This window comes from Alternaria postmessia (genome assembly GCF_024291825.1).
Source record: "Alternaria postmessia strain BMP 2775 chromosome Unknown scaffold_64, whole genome shotgun sequence".
NCBI lineage: Eukaryota > Fungi > Ascomycota > Dothideomycetes > Pleosporales > Pleosporaceae > Alternaria > Alternaria postmessia.
In genome coordinates, this window is record NW_026260137.1 from 1 (window position 1) to 15756 (window position 15756).

The 15756-nt window shown below is 23.6% G+C and overlaps 1 protein-coding gene across 1 annotated transcript; it reads right to left on the reverse strand.

The window, feature by feature from the left end:
- Window positions 1-553: 553 nt before the first annotated feature.
- On the reverse strand, window positions 554-1156 carry J4E82_008228 (uncharacterized protein; the record flags this gene model as incomplete). The annotated part of the gene is made up of 3 exons (XM_051734462.1): window positions 554-706; window positions 905-1069; window positions 1109-1156. The coding sequence occupies 3 exons, from the start codon at window positions 1154-1156 to the stop codon at window positions 554-556; spliced, it is 366 nt and encodes a 121-aa protein (XP_051585739.1).
- Window positions 1157-15756: the final 14600 nt, after the last annotated feature.

The window sequence follows — 15756 nt, forward strand, 5'->3', positions numbered from 1 at the left end:
CAGTCTCAGTTCGCGATTCTAAAAAATGTCTTGGCAGTCAATCAGGTCAGTTCACTACCTCCAGACTGACAGTTTGAACCGCAAAGATGAACTGACAACTGACTGATTGACTGATAGCAACTCTGGTTACGGTTTCAGCAGTATCATAGGTGAGCGTGGACTTGTGAGAAAGAGGACAGTCACAACATGTATCAAAGTAGCGACATGGCCAGACAAATGAGCACTAAGAATTCTGGGACGTGTCCTGCAGTTCTATGCATAATACATACATTAGCGCCTCCACATATAATAGGATTCTTCGGAAATCTTCGGGACCTTACACAATCCTACACAGCCTTACGTACTGGAGACCCACGGGACTCTGTGGACTTACTAGGAAAAGATAGTAAATTGTAGTAACCGACAACAGCTTATATCCAAGATCCGTACTAGCATTATGAAAGCTGAAGTCGACTGTGCTACAATATCTGAACAAGGCCAACGCACTGCAGATTCTTTGGTTCAGTCCGTACCGATCGTATCCTTGGCGCCGTCTTCATTGTTCCAGCTTTCTTCATATGGGCAAATGGGTGAGCTGGATGCGGATATCGATGATGTCGGAAGATACCAAGATGGCGACAATGACGATGACGAAGATGCCGGCCAGTGACGTGTACGGCAGATGGTTATGGCCCAGACAGTCATCTATGTGGAGCCAGGCGGAACGCTGCACATCGTTTTCTAGAGTGGGGCGGACATGTCAGAGTGAAAATGGAGATAGTAGGGGTACTTTTGTAGGGATCGAGGGGTGAAGGATATCACGACTATAGAGCAAGACGTGTGGAATTTCTGTGAATGTCGATCTTGAGTTTCAAGACCGTCCATTTTTTCGTCGGTTCTGGAGAGTTACATAGATAGCGCATACGTATACAATATTCTTAGCCGCTTCGCTGTCTTCCAAGTCGCTTTGCTGCTTAGCAGTTGTGCTTATGCCGACACTCTTGTATTCATGCGCCGTGACGTCCTGCTGCTCTAAGCTACAGCAGACATCTCTGTAGGAAGAATGTAGAAGTCTACAGACAAGCCCAATCTAGTATGCTTAATAGTGTTGTTGCCTGTGTACGTGTACCTTCCTTCGCCCTAGTAACTTATCAGATCTTATGATGTTTAGAAACATACTGTCTTCTACTAAAGGGCACACTTACTATAGGAAGGTGTACTGCACGCTAATAGTTGCGCTAACATAAATACCCTAGTTAAACTTCTGCGTCTGCATTCTACCTAGTATATCGAGCCTAACTATACTGTATAACTTATAGCTACTTTGTAAACTATTACTAGAGTAGAACTTTAGTTTAAAGGATAGCTAGCTAGAGAGAAAAGACTTTAAAGAGCTTTTACGTAACTTTTAGTAAATTTAGTAAACTTAAAAAAAAACGCTTACTAGACTATAGTGTTGTAGTATTATAATTACAAAGTTATAATAGAAAAATAGACTAAAGTAGTTAGGAAAAGCTTAAAAAACTAGATAATATTAAATTTAGTATATAGACGCTTAAGCTTATTAGAAGAAAAGTAGAAAGTAAAACGCTAGTATAAATAAAGAAATATTTAAGTACACTTAATATAAGCTTAACTATCTAGTAATACTATAGTAACGTAAAACCCTATAATATAAAAATTACTATAAGCTTTATATCTAGTTTTAAAAAGCTAAAAAGGCTTATTATTCTAAATAATAATAGTAATAATAATAAAAGTTAGAGTTTAAAGCTTATCTATACAGTTAAAAAGAGGTTTTATTAGTATACTATATACGTATTCTATTAATAAGCTCTTTTTATAAAACATAGTATTAAAGTACTGTATATTAAGTAAGCTTATTTAAAAGTTATACTAAGTGTATTCTATTCTTAAAGTTATGTAAGTATATTCTTAATATATTATAATCTTTCTATACTTTTAATATAAAGCTATTAGTTTCTTAAAGCTATTATATTCTTATAATTATAATTACAAAGAACTCTACTATATTATAATTCTGTTATATAAAGGTATATTACTATATATTTTAATATTATAATATACTACTATAACACTGTATCCTAATTTAATACTATAATATAAATATAATATAAAACTATTAGATAAGTTAAATTAGTATATTATAATAAAACTATATTCTTCTTATACTAGATTGTATTATTTTTCTATTAGATAAGTCTAATTATGCTAAATTTCTATAAAACTATAAATATAATATTATAATAGTAGTATACTAATATTTTTTTTTTGTATAGTAAGATCTAATCTAAGTTCTTGCTTTTATCTACTATCTAGAAGTTTTGTGATTTGTTAGCAAACTATAATTCTACTACGTTTCTATAACTATTACTATATTAAGTAACAATACTATCTTCTTGTTATTTATAATAGGTTTATACTAGAAAACAGCTTTTTGTTTTTTCTAGGTAGAATATAATTAAAGTAGTTTAAACTTAATTTATATTTTGTATTTATTGAACTATGATACTATATAAGATTCTAGCTTACTACTGTAAAGACTTATATATAGTAGAGTAAGATTTATTATGCTTTAAAAAAACGTATAATTAAAAGAGTTTATATTCGTTTTATTAGCTATATAACTAGTAGGTTATATATACTTAGAATCATACTATATATATATATATATATATAGACCAAAAGAATAGTTTAATATATTTTTATAGTTTAGTAGTTAGCTTCTACGTTCTTAGATAGACTATCTATTACAATTATAGTAATTAAGAAAGCAACTTGTTATAGCTTTAGAGTAACATATAGTAACTAGATTAAACTTAAGAAATAAAAGTACTTATTACACTCTAAAGTAATACTAATAATATTACTAAATTATATATAATAGAAGATTTATAGTAGATAGAAGATGTCTAAAGATAAACTTAACTAGTAGAACTCTAGAAGCATATAATATGCTTCTAGTTTTATAATAATTAGTATAAAATATTACTATTATTTTTATAATTATATCTATAGATATACTTAACTAGAGAGTAGTAAAGTTAAGCTTTATCTTGCCTAACCACCTACGTAATCTAATATTATTATATATAGCTTTTATAATAATACTATTTACTATCTAGTATTAAAATTATATTTATTTGTTATTTCTTTGTTAGTATAAAGTAGAGACTTTAAGCTTAATTTAGTATTTGTGTTTTACTTAGCTTCTAATAGCATATCTCTTTATAAGTATAATACTATTTTCTTATTATTTTATTATTTTTATTATATAAAGTACTTTACTCTATATCTATAACCTATTCTAAATTAATCCTAAAGAAATAGTTTTTATTCTCCTTTGTTAAACGTAGTTATAGTATTTAGATCTTAAGCTCTAGATTATATTATTTAATTCTATTAGTAGCCTAAGTAGTATAATTACTAATATTATTCTAGTTTTAAGTTAAAACCGCCTAGAAAGAAATTGACCTACTCTAATTAGCTATATTAGATATAGTGTAGCTTTCTAATTTACGTAAGCTAATACTATAAAAATAAGTTAGTTTATAAAAGAATATTATTTAGATATTCTTATAATCTAGTATAGAGTTTTAATTTTTCTAAACTTTTATAAACTAGACTTTTAGCTATTTAAAAAAACATTATAGAAGAGTTTAAGTAAGATATAGTAAGTTTATCTATAAGTCTATTAGTATTGTAAGGAGTAGGACTTAAAGTAATGAAAGTTGTTTCTTTAGACTATTAAAATTAGAGCAAGTACTAACTTAAAGAAGATATCCTAAAAGAATACAGCTATTCTATAATATAACTTTAAGATATTAGCTAAATTAAATACATTAGTTTACACTTACAAGTTATTATAAATTGCTATTATATAGTAGTTTTTGTTTTTTTAGGAGAACAGAGTTATAATACTAAGAACTAGAGATTTATACTATGCTCTTTAAATGTATAAGTACTATAAGTGTTATAGTTATAAGATATTATTCTAGTATAGAGTAAAGAATATTTATAGATATTATAGACTAAGACTAATTACACTATATTATATAAAGCTTAGTTACCTATCTTATCTAGACTAATAATATTAAACTTAGTAGATTTAGGATACTATATATATATTTGTATAGTTCAAGAGTAGAAAGCTTTAATATATCTAATTTTATTATTTAATATAGAAAATACTTAAAAGAGACTTTAAAGAGCTAAAAGTAATTTATAGTAATTTAAAAAAGTATAATCTTTTTATAAGCGTCGAAACGCTATTACCTCTATGTATATATTACTATTCTATTATATTTATCTATTTTTAGCTAAACTAAGCACTTTACGTTTTACCTATAATATATAATAGATTAATACTATAAAGTGATTTTGTTTTCTCTAGTTTAATATCGTGTTATATAGTAATTTAATTTACCTTCTCTATAATATCTATTAGTAGTATAAGTAAAATAATACTAGAGTATTATTCTAATATAGAGTAAATAATGCTCACAAAGATACAAGGCTACTTTAATTAGCTATACTATATCTAGTTTGGTTAATAGTGTTACTTAAGCTAAAACTACAAGGCTAAGTAGACTTAAGATAATATTAACCTAATTCTTTTTCTAAGTAAAGAACTCTAGTATTTTTTAGTTAACTATTAGTTATTGTTATAGCTATTTTAAACAAGACTAAAAAAGTTTTTAGGTAAATAATAATAAGTTTATCTTTAAGTCTATAACGTTAGCAAAAGCTAGTAAGAACTAAATTGTTATTATTAAAGCTAATTATGTTTCTTTAATAGTTAGTATCAGAAATAAATTGTGTTGAAAATCTTTTTTTAATAAAATATATTTATGTTATATATATTTCAACTGCTATTATTCTTATTTCTTGATAATTATAACCTATTTTTTATAACAACAGCTTTTTCTTTTTATATAATAGCCTTAATAAACTTATATATACGCGTAATACTAAAGGCGCTTACTATAGGCTGTACTGTTTTACTACTATAAACTAGTAAGGTAAATCTTAATAAAGATAAGCGTACTATTACAGCTTTTTTACTACTAATTTCTTTTAGTACGTGTAAGAATAATTATAATATTAAACGTAACGCTTAGCGCGTAGAGCTTAAGCTATTTACATTTTACTATTAGAATTATATAAAATACTATATTACTGTATTACTAATATATCTATATTAATATTATAAGTATAGACTGTTTTTTTTTACCTAATACGCCTTGCTAAATAACTTAACTATACTAATATTAATTACGACTTCTATTATCATATCTTTATTTTTCTACTATCTACTTAGTTATACTTAAGTTACCTATAAATACTATTTTAAAGCTCTCTTAATCTATATACACGCGTATAACTAGTTAGCTAATATAATTAGTTTATTTAAATAAAGAATAAGTACTAAGACGTAAGTATAGATAAGAAAGACTTATAATAGTAAAAGTAGCTATATTTATACGTAATTAAAGAAATGCTTAACTTATTGTCTAAGGCTTAAGAAAGACTAGAACTATATACTATTTATTTTAGCTATATATATGATTTTAAGATATTCTTTCTTCTATAGCTTTAAGTTATTAGCTTTTAACTTTATTATATAAAAGTAAGATAACTACTATTATAAACTACTACGTTGTTACTATTGTATAGGCGATAAAGTATATCTCTTTTTAGTAGCTTTAGCTAGTGCTAATAAAGACGTAAGCTTATAAGCGTAATTCTAAAAAAGATTACTAGTATTTAATCTTGTTATAGTTTATAGATATAGCTAATATAAATTTAAGCGTCTTTTTATTGTTCTATCTTATTAGGTAGATAAAGTACTTATAAAGCTTTAGTACTATTTAGAATATAGTATAGAGGTAGAGTTATAAAAAATAATAGCTATTTTAGAGAGATAGACTAAAGTTTAAAGATTTAGAACTATAGCTATAATTATAGATATAATAATAGATATAAAGGTTATACTTAGCGCTAAAAGTCTTAGAAGTATAAGTATATTATAAACTTTTAAGAGCTGATTATTAAGTTTTATATTATAAAGTTTTATAAGCTATTTCTCTAGTACTATACATTATTTCTCTACTATAACTTAGTAATAATAATATTGCAACTCTATAGTCTAATTATTTCTCTTCTTTTTAGTTTAATAGCCTTACTGAAAGTTACTTAAAGTCTCCACCTATAAAGCTATAATTATAACTAATAATAAATTAAAAAACGTTAACTTTCTACTAAACTATAAAAATGCGTAAACGTTGTTATTTTTTGAATCTCTAATAGTCTATAGTATTAACCTCGGCTAGATAGGCGACTAAATAACATATAATATAGCTAATCAGAGTAAGTTAACTTTTTTTCTAAGTATTTTCTATATTATACTAAGATAATATTTTATTTTATTATATAACGCCTACGCTACTAATAATTTAAAAAGATATAATATAGAGCTTATATTTCAATTACTATAACTACGTTTTGCTAAAACACAATTAATTTTTAGTATTAATTAGTTATAGATTATAAACAAAGAGTAAAATGCTTAATACAGCTAAAATTATATTATTACAATAGAATAGCAGTATGCTTATAAAAGTAGAAGCCTTCTAACGCTTGATATAAAAAAAAAGACAAGCGTATAGTATATCTTTTAAGTCTTTTGTACTTATTCTAGTAGGCTTTTAATTCTAACTATTATTCTTAATACTATTTAGTGTATTAAACTTACTTTAAGCTTACTACTAGCTAAGCTTTTATAATTAGTATACAAAACTTTAGAAGTAGCTTACTTTTAAAATAGAAAAATAAAACTTTCGTAATCTAAAATTTAATTTAGATTATTATTTTACATTAGAAAAAATATTTTAAATATATATATTATCTTTAGTAAGATAGTATATTATCTATACGCCTATCTATTTTTTAAGACTAAGATAAGAATCTCTTTTTATATTTATAACTAACTTTACTTAAAGCTTCTTTTATAAGTTCTTCTTATTTGCTTATATATTTTATTCTTTAAATTATTATCTTTTCTTTATATGTATTAGTATATTTAGCTAACTAAATAAACGTGCAAATACAGCTTTAACATAGTATAAATACATAGCTTTATATAGTAGAAAGTAGAATATATAAGTAATAATAAATAGGTATAGTTAAGTTATCTAGTAGGGTATATTAGGTAAGAAGAGAAAAGCGTTGTCGCTAATATTAATATAATTACGTTAGTAGTAATATAAAGTAGTATAATCTATAGTTTTTAGAATACTATACTAAAAGTCTAAGGTCTAAGTACTAAGCGTTAAGCGCTACGCTTAGTAGTATTCTTACTAACTTCCTTAGATACAATTAGTATCTAAAATACGTTCTTTACTTACTTACCTGTACCTATTTAGTTAGCTAATCTAATTTATTGATTTAATAAGAAATAAAGTATAAGAAGACATCTAGAAGTAAAAAGAACTTATAGTAATAAAGTAGATATACTTATAGATTAGAAGAAGACTTTTTTTTAGTTTAGGAAGTTATAATAAATATAAACTATATACTACTATTGTTTATAATAATACTTTACTACCTAAAAGCTAATAGAGTAAAGGGTTATACTAATTATATTTATTATTACGCGTATATATAAGTTGATTATAGATATTATACTAAGAGAAAAAGTAATAGTTAGATAGAAAAGAGACTATAGTTTTATAAAATAAAGCTATTGTAATAGAAAAAGTAAAAGTAAAGGTAAGAAAAGATTCTCGACTTAGATATAATCTACAATAAGATTACCTTTAAAGTAGTTTCTTATTAATTATAATAGTTAGAAAGAAATTACTAGCTCTTATAAGTATTTATAGGTAGCTACTACCTTTTATATCTTTAATAAACCTAGAGATAATAACAATAAATACGTATATTTTAGTTTTCTTTACCTTTTTAATAGCATTGTTTTTAAAAGCTATAATTACAATAAATAATAAATTAAAGATATTAATAGTCTTTCGTAAAACATAGAGTAATACAAAGAATATATTAAGTCTACCTACAGATCTTAAGTTTACTTAGTCTTATGTTAGCTTAAGTAGAATAAGCTTCTAGATTATAAGTAATATAAGTAATTTAAGTAACTTAACGTTTTATTAAGTATATTATACTTTATACTTCATACTAAAACACTATTTTGAACTTATAATATCTACGCTACAAATAGATGTTACAGAATAGTATAATAGTAGGAATTCTACAACTAATAGCTATTATAGAAGGGTTAATCTAGAAGTAAGTATAAATTATAGCTTTAGGTATATTTTTAGATATATTTCGATATATAATTATAAGTATAATAGTAATATTATGTAATATTATTCTTAATATAATAAGTATACTATATACTTTTAAGGAGTCTACTTATTAACTCTTATTATTTAATAGTTTTTATTCCCTAGTTTTAAGTACTATTATATACTTATTAGACAAGAACAAATATTAATAATATAATAACTATATTTTTATAAGCTTCTAATGTTTCAAGTATAATATACTTCTTAGAAGTTACTAAAAAGCCTTTTATAGTCTTTTTTAGAACAGGAAAAACTATAAATAATAATGAATTAATTATTAGTAAAGCTTTTTATCTAAGTATAAGATTGCGTATACGTTAATCTAAGTTTACTTACATATAACATACTAACTTAGATATAACAAGTAATTTAACTAGATACTATCTAGAGAAATTAAAAGGGTAAAGATCTTTTTAAGTATTTTAACTTAACATAGCAATATTACTATAGAATTTTTAATTTAAAAGACCTACTAGTAATAAGACGCAGGTACAATGCTAGAATTATACTATGTTATATTATAATAGAAGTATATTGCTAAGTACTTACTTAGCTTTAGTATATATAGCTAAATATATACCTATTTCAAGACTTTATTATATACAGGTAAAGCTTTTAAATTCTAGCGCCTAATATAAACGTTAAAACTACAAAGTATCTTAAAGCTTTATAATTAGATTAGATTAAGAAATTATAATATAGTACTTTTACTATAGAGAAATAGGATAACGTATAGATAATAGTACGTAGCTAGAGTATAGAATAGTATAATTTAAATCTTAGAGAATATCTAAATATAGACTTAAATATTCTTCTCTTAACTTCTATACTTTAATATCTTATCTTTAATATATAGAAGGTTATTATATATAACTATATTATAGGTATAGAGCGCCTAGTTATAGAGGGCCCTATAGTTAGCTTAATAACAACAACAACTATAATAATAACAATAACTATAGCTACTACACTAGCAGCTGCCTATTAATATAGTAGGAATTAAGTTAGGCTTAGTAAAGACTACTTTAAGAGTAACCTTAATTACTAGGTATAAGCTTATATAGTTAGTTAACTTATCTAAGATTAGGCTAAAAGAGCTTAATAATAAGCTTAGTAAAGAACTATTTATCTTAAGAGTTCTCTTTATTAGCACTGCTCTTATATAAGCTAGAATAAATACAAGTCTAGAAGACAAAGCCTTTACTTATACTTAGAATAAAGGATTATAGTAGTTATATAATATAGTTATAGCTAGTAGCGTAAGAACTAATAAGTAAAATAACTACTTTAAGGACGTTCTTAATAGTTTATTTAATAGGTAGCTAGACTTTATCTATATTATTATCTAGGTTCTAGAATAAGTATAATAGAAAGTAGTTATAGATACTAATAAAGTAGTAGATAATTAATTCAGTAACTTAAACAACTTAAAAGATAATAATAAAGAAATCTAGTAAGCGCGTAACTAATATAGTTACCTTAGACAATAGAACTACTACTAAGCTATAAGTATTTATAGTTACTTAGTAGTAATAGTAATTATAATTGTAATTGTAATTGTAATAGTACTAGTGCTTGCAGTTATAATAAAGTAATTGCTATAATACACGTAATAATACTACTACTTAATTTCTAGGTAGTGTTAGTAATAGCTATAATAATAAGTGCATCTTGTTGTAGTGTAAGGCAGCTTGTTGTACAAGTGCATAAGGTTAGTGTTTTAGCGTTAGAAAAAAGAGACGTTAAAGTTAGGCTTAGCTGCTTAAAATTTCCTTAAAAACACAATATAGTATTATATAATAACGTAATAACGCAATAACACGTAATATAAAAACATTATAGGCCCTATCTCTAAGGCCTAGGAGGGGATTAAAAAAATATATATATATAGTTATTATAGAGATCTTTAGTAAAGCTTTTTTTACTCAACTTTTAAAGAAAACTAAGAATAAGTTTATAATTCTAGAACTAGTACTTTTAGTTATTTTAAAAGATATCTATATAAGTAATAACTACGTTGTTACTATATTTAATACTAGTTTTTAATGTATTTATAGTTATAGTTATAGTTATTACTAGGTTATTTAAACTTAGCGCTTAAAGGTTATAGTTTTATAATATATAATTATTTGCTTTTGTTAAAGATAAATATTAGAGTACAAGAGCTAAGAAAAGCATATTTTAATCTCTTTATAGATATGTCTTAAAGTTCAACTTTTATAGTTTTAACCTCTAACTACTTACTGTTAAATATAGTTATTAATATCTCTCTATAGGATAATAATAAAGTTAGAATTATATTATTTAGTTCTATTAAAGTGTTTTAAAACTAGTATCTTCTTCTAATATTAATATCAACTACTAAAGTTACTAGCTTTAGTTATATTTAATAGAGTTTCTAGATAGGTATATATATTGCTATAAATAGTAAAGCTGAGTAAGTTTTTAAAAATAACTTCTACTATAATATAATATAGTATAACTTAATAGTATTATACCTACGCTCTATTACTAGTACGTCTATTATATTACTACGCTACTTTATAGTTTTATATAATATATATACTATTATATTAAGTAAGATAGGCAACTAGACTATACGTAAAATAGCTAATTAAAGTAGGTTAAAAGTCTTTCTAACTATTTCTTACTTTATACTAAAATAATATTAAATAGCTAGAAAGTCTATAGGACTAATAAGTCTAACAGATATAATATAGAGCTTAAGTTTTAATTACTATACTTACTTTTTTAAAAAAAAACTACTTTATAGTATTACTTAGTTATATATTGTAAGTATAAAGTAAAGTGCTTAATATAGCTAAAATTATAGAATATAACAAAATAGTAGTATACTTCCAAAAGTAGAAGCTACTAGACAAAAAAATAAAGAATATACTATTCTTACTATTACTAATAGTACTTAGAGATTAGGTAATATTAGTCTTACTACGTATATTATACTAATTACTTTACTCTAAACATAAGTAGTACTATAACTATAATAACTATAATTATAATTATGATTACTTGTAGTACTAAATAGTTATAAATAGCTATAGCTTAGTAGTAATTCTACTACCTAGGACAACTATAGTAGTTAAGCGCTAATATATCTTTATTATCATTATCTAAGCTATTTTAGTTACTAAGAACTCCCTGTATTACTCTATAGTACTTATACTAATACCTTAGTATATTTAGTAAAGTATTATAGCTAATCTTTTTTTTTCTTTAAAATTAAGTTAAAGTTGCTTTTCTACTTTAAAGTTTAAATAACCTAAGCTAAATATATATTATAAAATTATTATACTTGTATATCTTAGTTAAGAATAAAAAACTTATCTACTATACTTATATCTTTACTAGCTATCTTAATAGAAAAACTATTTAAACAAAATATTATAAGAACCTATAGTTAATTAATAGTTAAGTAATAAACTTGTTATTAGTAAGCTTATAGATAAGACTACAATTGTATATATAAGTTAGAAACTAGTACTCTTAGCTACTTTAAAAGTGTTCTAACCTAGTATAATTATAATAATTACTATATTAGTTAGTAATCTATATTATTTTTTTATTTCTATGTACTACTAAGTTTCTTAAGACTATGCAATTAATAGTTTTAGTTCTATTTTATTATAAATTATACTCTATATTAAACATAGTAATTCTATCTATAATAGGAAGGCTTAAGATATTCGAGGATAGAAGTTAAGATAAGAATATTTAAGCTTATATCTTTTTATTTAGCGTCTAGAAGCTTTTACTTTTATAAGTATATTACTATACTATTATAATTCTTAACTAATAGATATACTAAGCAGTTTTCTATATACTTATACTTATAATAAACTTATCCTAAATAGTAGTTCTATTTTTAGTAGAGTGTAATTTTGTTTTATATTGTTAAGAGTCTAAAAGCTAATACTTTTATTAGTATCCTGCTATATTGTTATAATCTTATAATATATTAGCTGTGTTAAGCACTTTACCTTATGCTTATAATCTATAATAAATTAGTACTTTAAATAAGTTTTTTTACTTCTTTAGTAGAGCGTAGTTATAGTAATTTAATCTTAAGCTTTATATTATATCTTTAAAATTTATTACTAGTGTACGTATTATAACTATAAAATATTATCTTAGTATAAAGTAAGGAATACTTAGAAAAACAATTAATGTACTTTAACTAGCTACGTTATGTATTATATATTTACCTATTCTACCTAAGCTAGTACTATAGAACTAAGTAGACTAAGAATTAGTAAGTAGACTTAAAATAATATTTGCGTAGTTCTATATTCTAGTAGAGTGCCTTAACATTTCTTAATTTATTATTAGTAATAATTATAGCTGTCTACAAGAAGACTATATTAAAATTTAGGTAAACTATAATAGCTTTATTTATTAGTATATTAAAGTTATAAGAAGTAGTAGATACTTTATTTAGGAGTAGTAGATACCTTTTTTTTATTAAAAGAGCTAGTACTATTCTCTTAAGTATTACAATTAGAGAGTAATTATTCTAAAGAAAACTTTTCAATATTTTACACTTAAGTTATATATCTTGTACTACTTTTATTCTTACTTCTTTTATATTAGTACCCTCTTTCTCTAAAATAATAGCTATAAAAACTTTATTTATACGCGTAGTGCTACCTACACCTAAAATAACTTTTAGGTCTATCTACTACTAAACAGTATAGTACTACTATATTCTATTAAAGAAAATATTTAAGATAATCTAATAGTAGTTTACTAACTAAGTCTTCCTTAACTATTTTAGTAGGCTTCTAACTTAGAGCTATATTATTATTACTATTTAAGATAATAAGCTTAGCTTAAACCTACTAATTATCAGCTAGCACTTTTTAATATAGTAAGAGACTTTAAAATTGGCTTACTTTTATTAAGAAATAAAATATATTATACTTTAAAGTCTTATCTAAATAACTTTACTACTTAGAAGAATATATACTTATAAAAAGTATATAATGCTTAGTAAAATAGTCTTTAGTTTATATCTCTTATAGCTTTTTAATAGTAGGTTAAGTATTTTCTCTTCTACTTATAAATAAAGCTACTTTACTATAATAAATCTTTTTTATTCTTATCTTTTCTATTACTTTTTTTTAGATAACTAAAATAAATTAGCTATATAATAACACGCGTGTATATAGCTTTAGAGAGGTATATGTAAGTAGCTTTAATAAAAAAGAGTAGAAAAAAAGAGAATCTAAGTAATACTAAATTAGTATAGTTAAGTTATCTAGTAAAGCGTATTAGGTTAAAAAAAGGAAAAGAGAGTCTTTAGTGTTAATGTTAATATTAAGATAGTAACGTAATATAGTATTATTAAGATTCTAAATATATAATAAAAAAAGTCTGCTAAGCTCTAAGCGCAAAGCACTAAGTATTAAATACTATACTTAGTATCATCGTCCTCATGCCTGCAAAGAGATTAGTAGTAATAAAGCTATGATAGAGCGAATTGTTTATAATTTAAAGTTAAGCTTTTTATTATTTTATTATTAACTTATTAGTAGTATAACTATTATATAATAAGATAAGATACTATTTTAGTATAAGGTAGATTAAACTTAGAAAAAGATATAACCTACTCTTATTACTTATATTATGTATTATCTCGTTACTTATACTACTTAAGCTAGCACTATAGAATATACATAGGATAAGTAGTAATAATACTTTTATATATTTTTAGTTTAGTGAAAAGCTAGTACGTTGTAATTTGTTTCTATTTATAATTATAGCTATTTAGAAAAAGAATGTTTTTTCTTTTCTTTATCTAGCGTCTACAGGCTTCTACTTTTATAAGTATATTACTATCCTATTATAATTCTATAGCTTTAGCTATATTAAGTACTTTACTTAATACTTATAATTTATAATAGATTAATACTCTAAATTGGTTTTTTTTTAGTAGAATGTAGTTACAGCGATTTAAATTTAAGCGTAAATAGTCTAAGTTCTAGGCCCTAAGCGCTAAGCTTTAAGCGTTAAGCACCATCCTTAGTATTATTATTGTTTTTATACAAAGAAATTAGTAGTAACAGAGCTATAAATAGTAGAAGAATACTATACAGAGCTTTTAGGTAACTTATAGAGCGTTTATTAAAATTGTTAATAAATAGCTATTTATATAGTAGAATTATAACAATCTTATTCTATTATTATTTAAAATAGATAGAAAATAGTAGCTAGAATTAGCCTAAATGTCTTTTAGATGTAAAACTTAATAAGTAGATCCTTTCAAGTATGTAATATACTTATAATTATTAAACTAGGATTATATATCTGTATTATACTTAGAATTATTTTAAGAAGTATTTCTTTAGAAATTAAGTATAATACTTAATTTATTTCTTTAGGATAGGTATCACCTCTAGAAATTCTTTCTTTAATGCTATTATTAATTATATAACAATATTTTACTAGTGCCTTGAATACTATAGAAGTTTAAAAATATACTTATAACTGTAAAATACTAACATAACGCTTTAAATCTATATCTACTATATTCTAACCTTATAAAATAACTAAGTACTAGTAGTATTTCTTTAGCTTCTAGCTTATAAGCTTTTCTATCTATTACTAGTAGCTAAAGCTATTAGAGAGAAATATACTTTATTCTCTACTAAGAAGTAGAACTATAGTAGTTTATAAAAGGAGTTATCCTGCTTTTACTTAATTAAATTAGGGTCTAGTAACCTATACTTTAAAAAAAACGAAAATATTATAAAAATATTAATTTAGCTAAGTAAATTAGCTAGGACTTTTAGTTAGTAATAGGTTTTACGGATTAAGTAATATAGTTCTTTAGTTACTTATAATTAATACTACGCTACTTATATAATTTTTCTTTATATTTATTCTTCTCTTTTTCTAAGTACGTAATTAAAACAAGCTAGCAAATTACGCTAATATATATATATATTTATATAGATTTAAAAAAAGTATACGTCTTTCAATAAGTTTAATATAACTTATAAGTATATAGTAAAAGTATAGTAATGGAATAATAGAAGTAATAATAGATATTAGTAAAGGTAAGTTAATAAGTAGGGCGTATTAGATAAGAAGAGGTAGTTTATACTTATAATACTAATATAGATATATAAGTAGTATACTAGTATAGTATTATACGCAATTCTAATAATATAATACAAAGATCTTAAGCTCTAAGCACTACGCTTTAGATTATTATTATTCTTACATATATTGATATAATAGACGTACTAGTAACAAAACGCACATATAACGCTGTTAATCTATACTAAATTAAACTATAGTAGAAGTATATTCCTAAATACTTACTTAGCTTTACTATAAATAGCTATATATATGCTTATTTAGAAGTTTT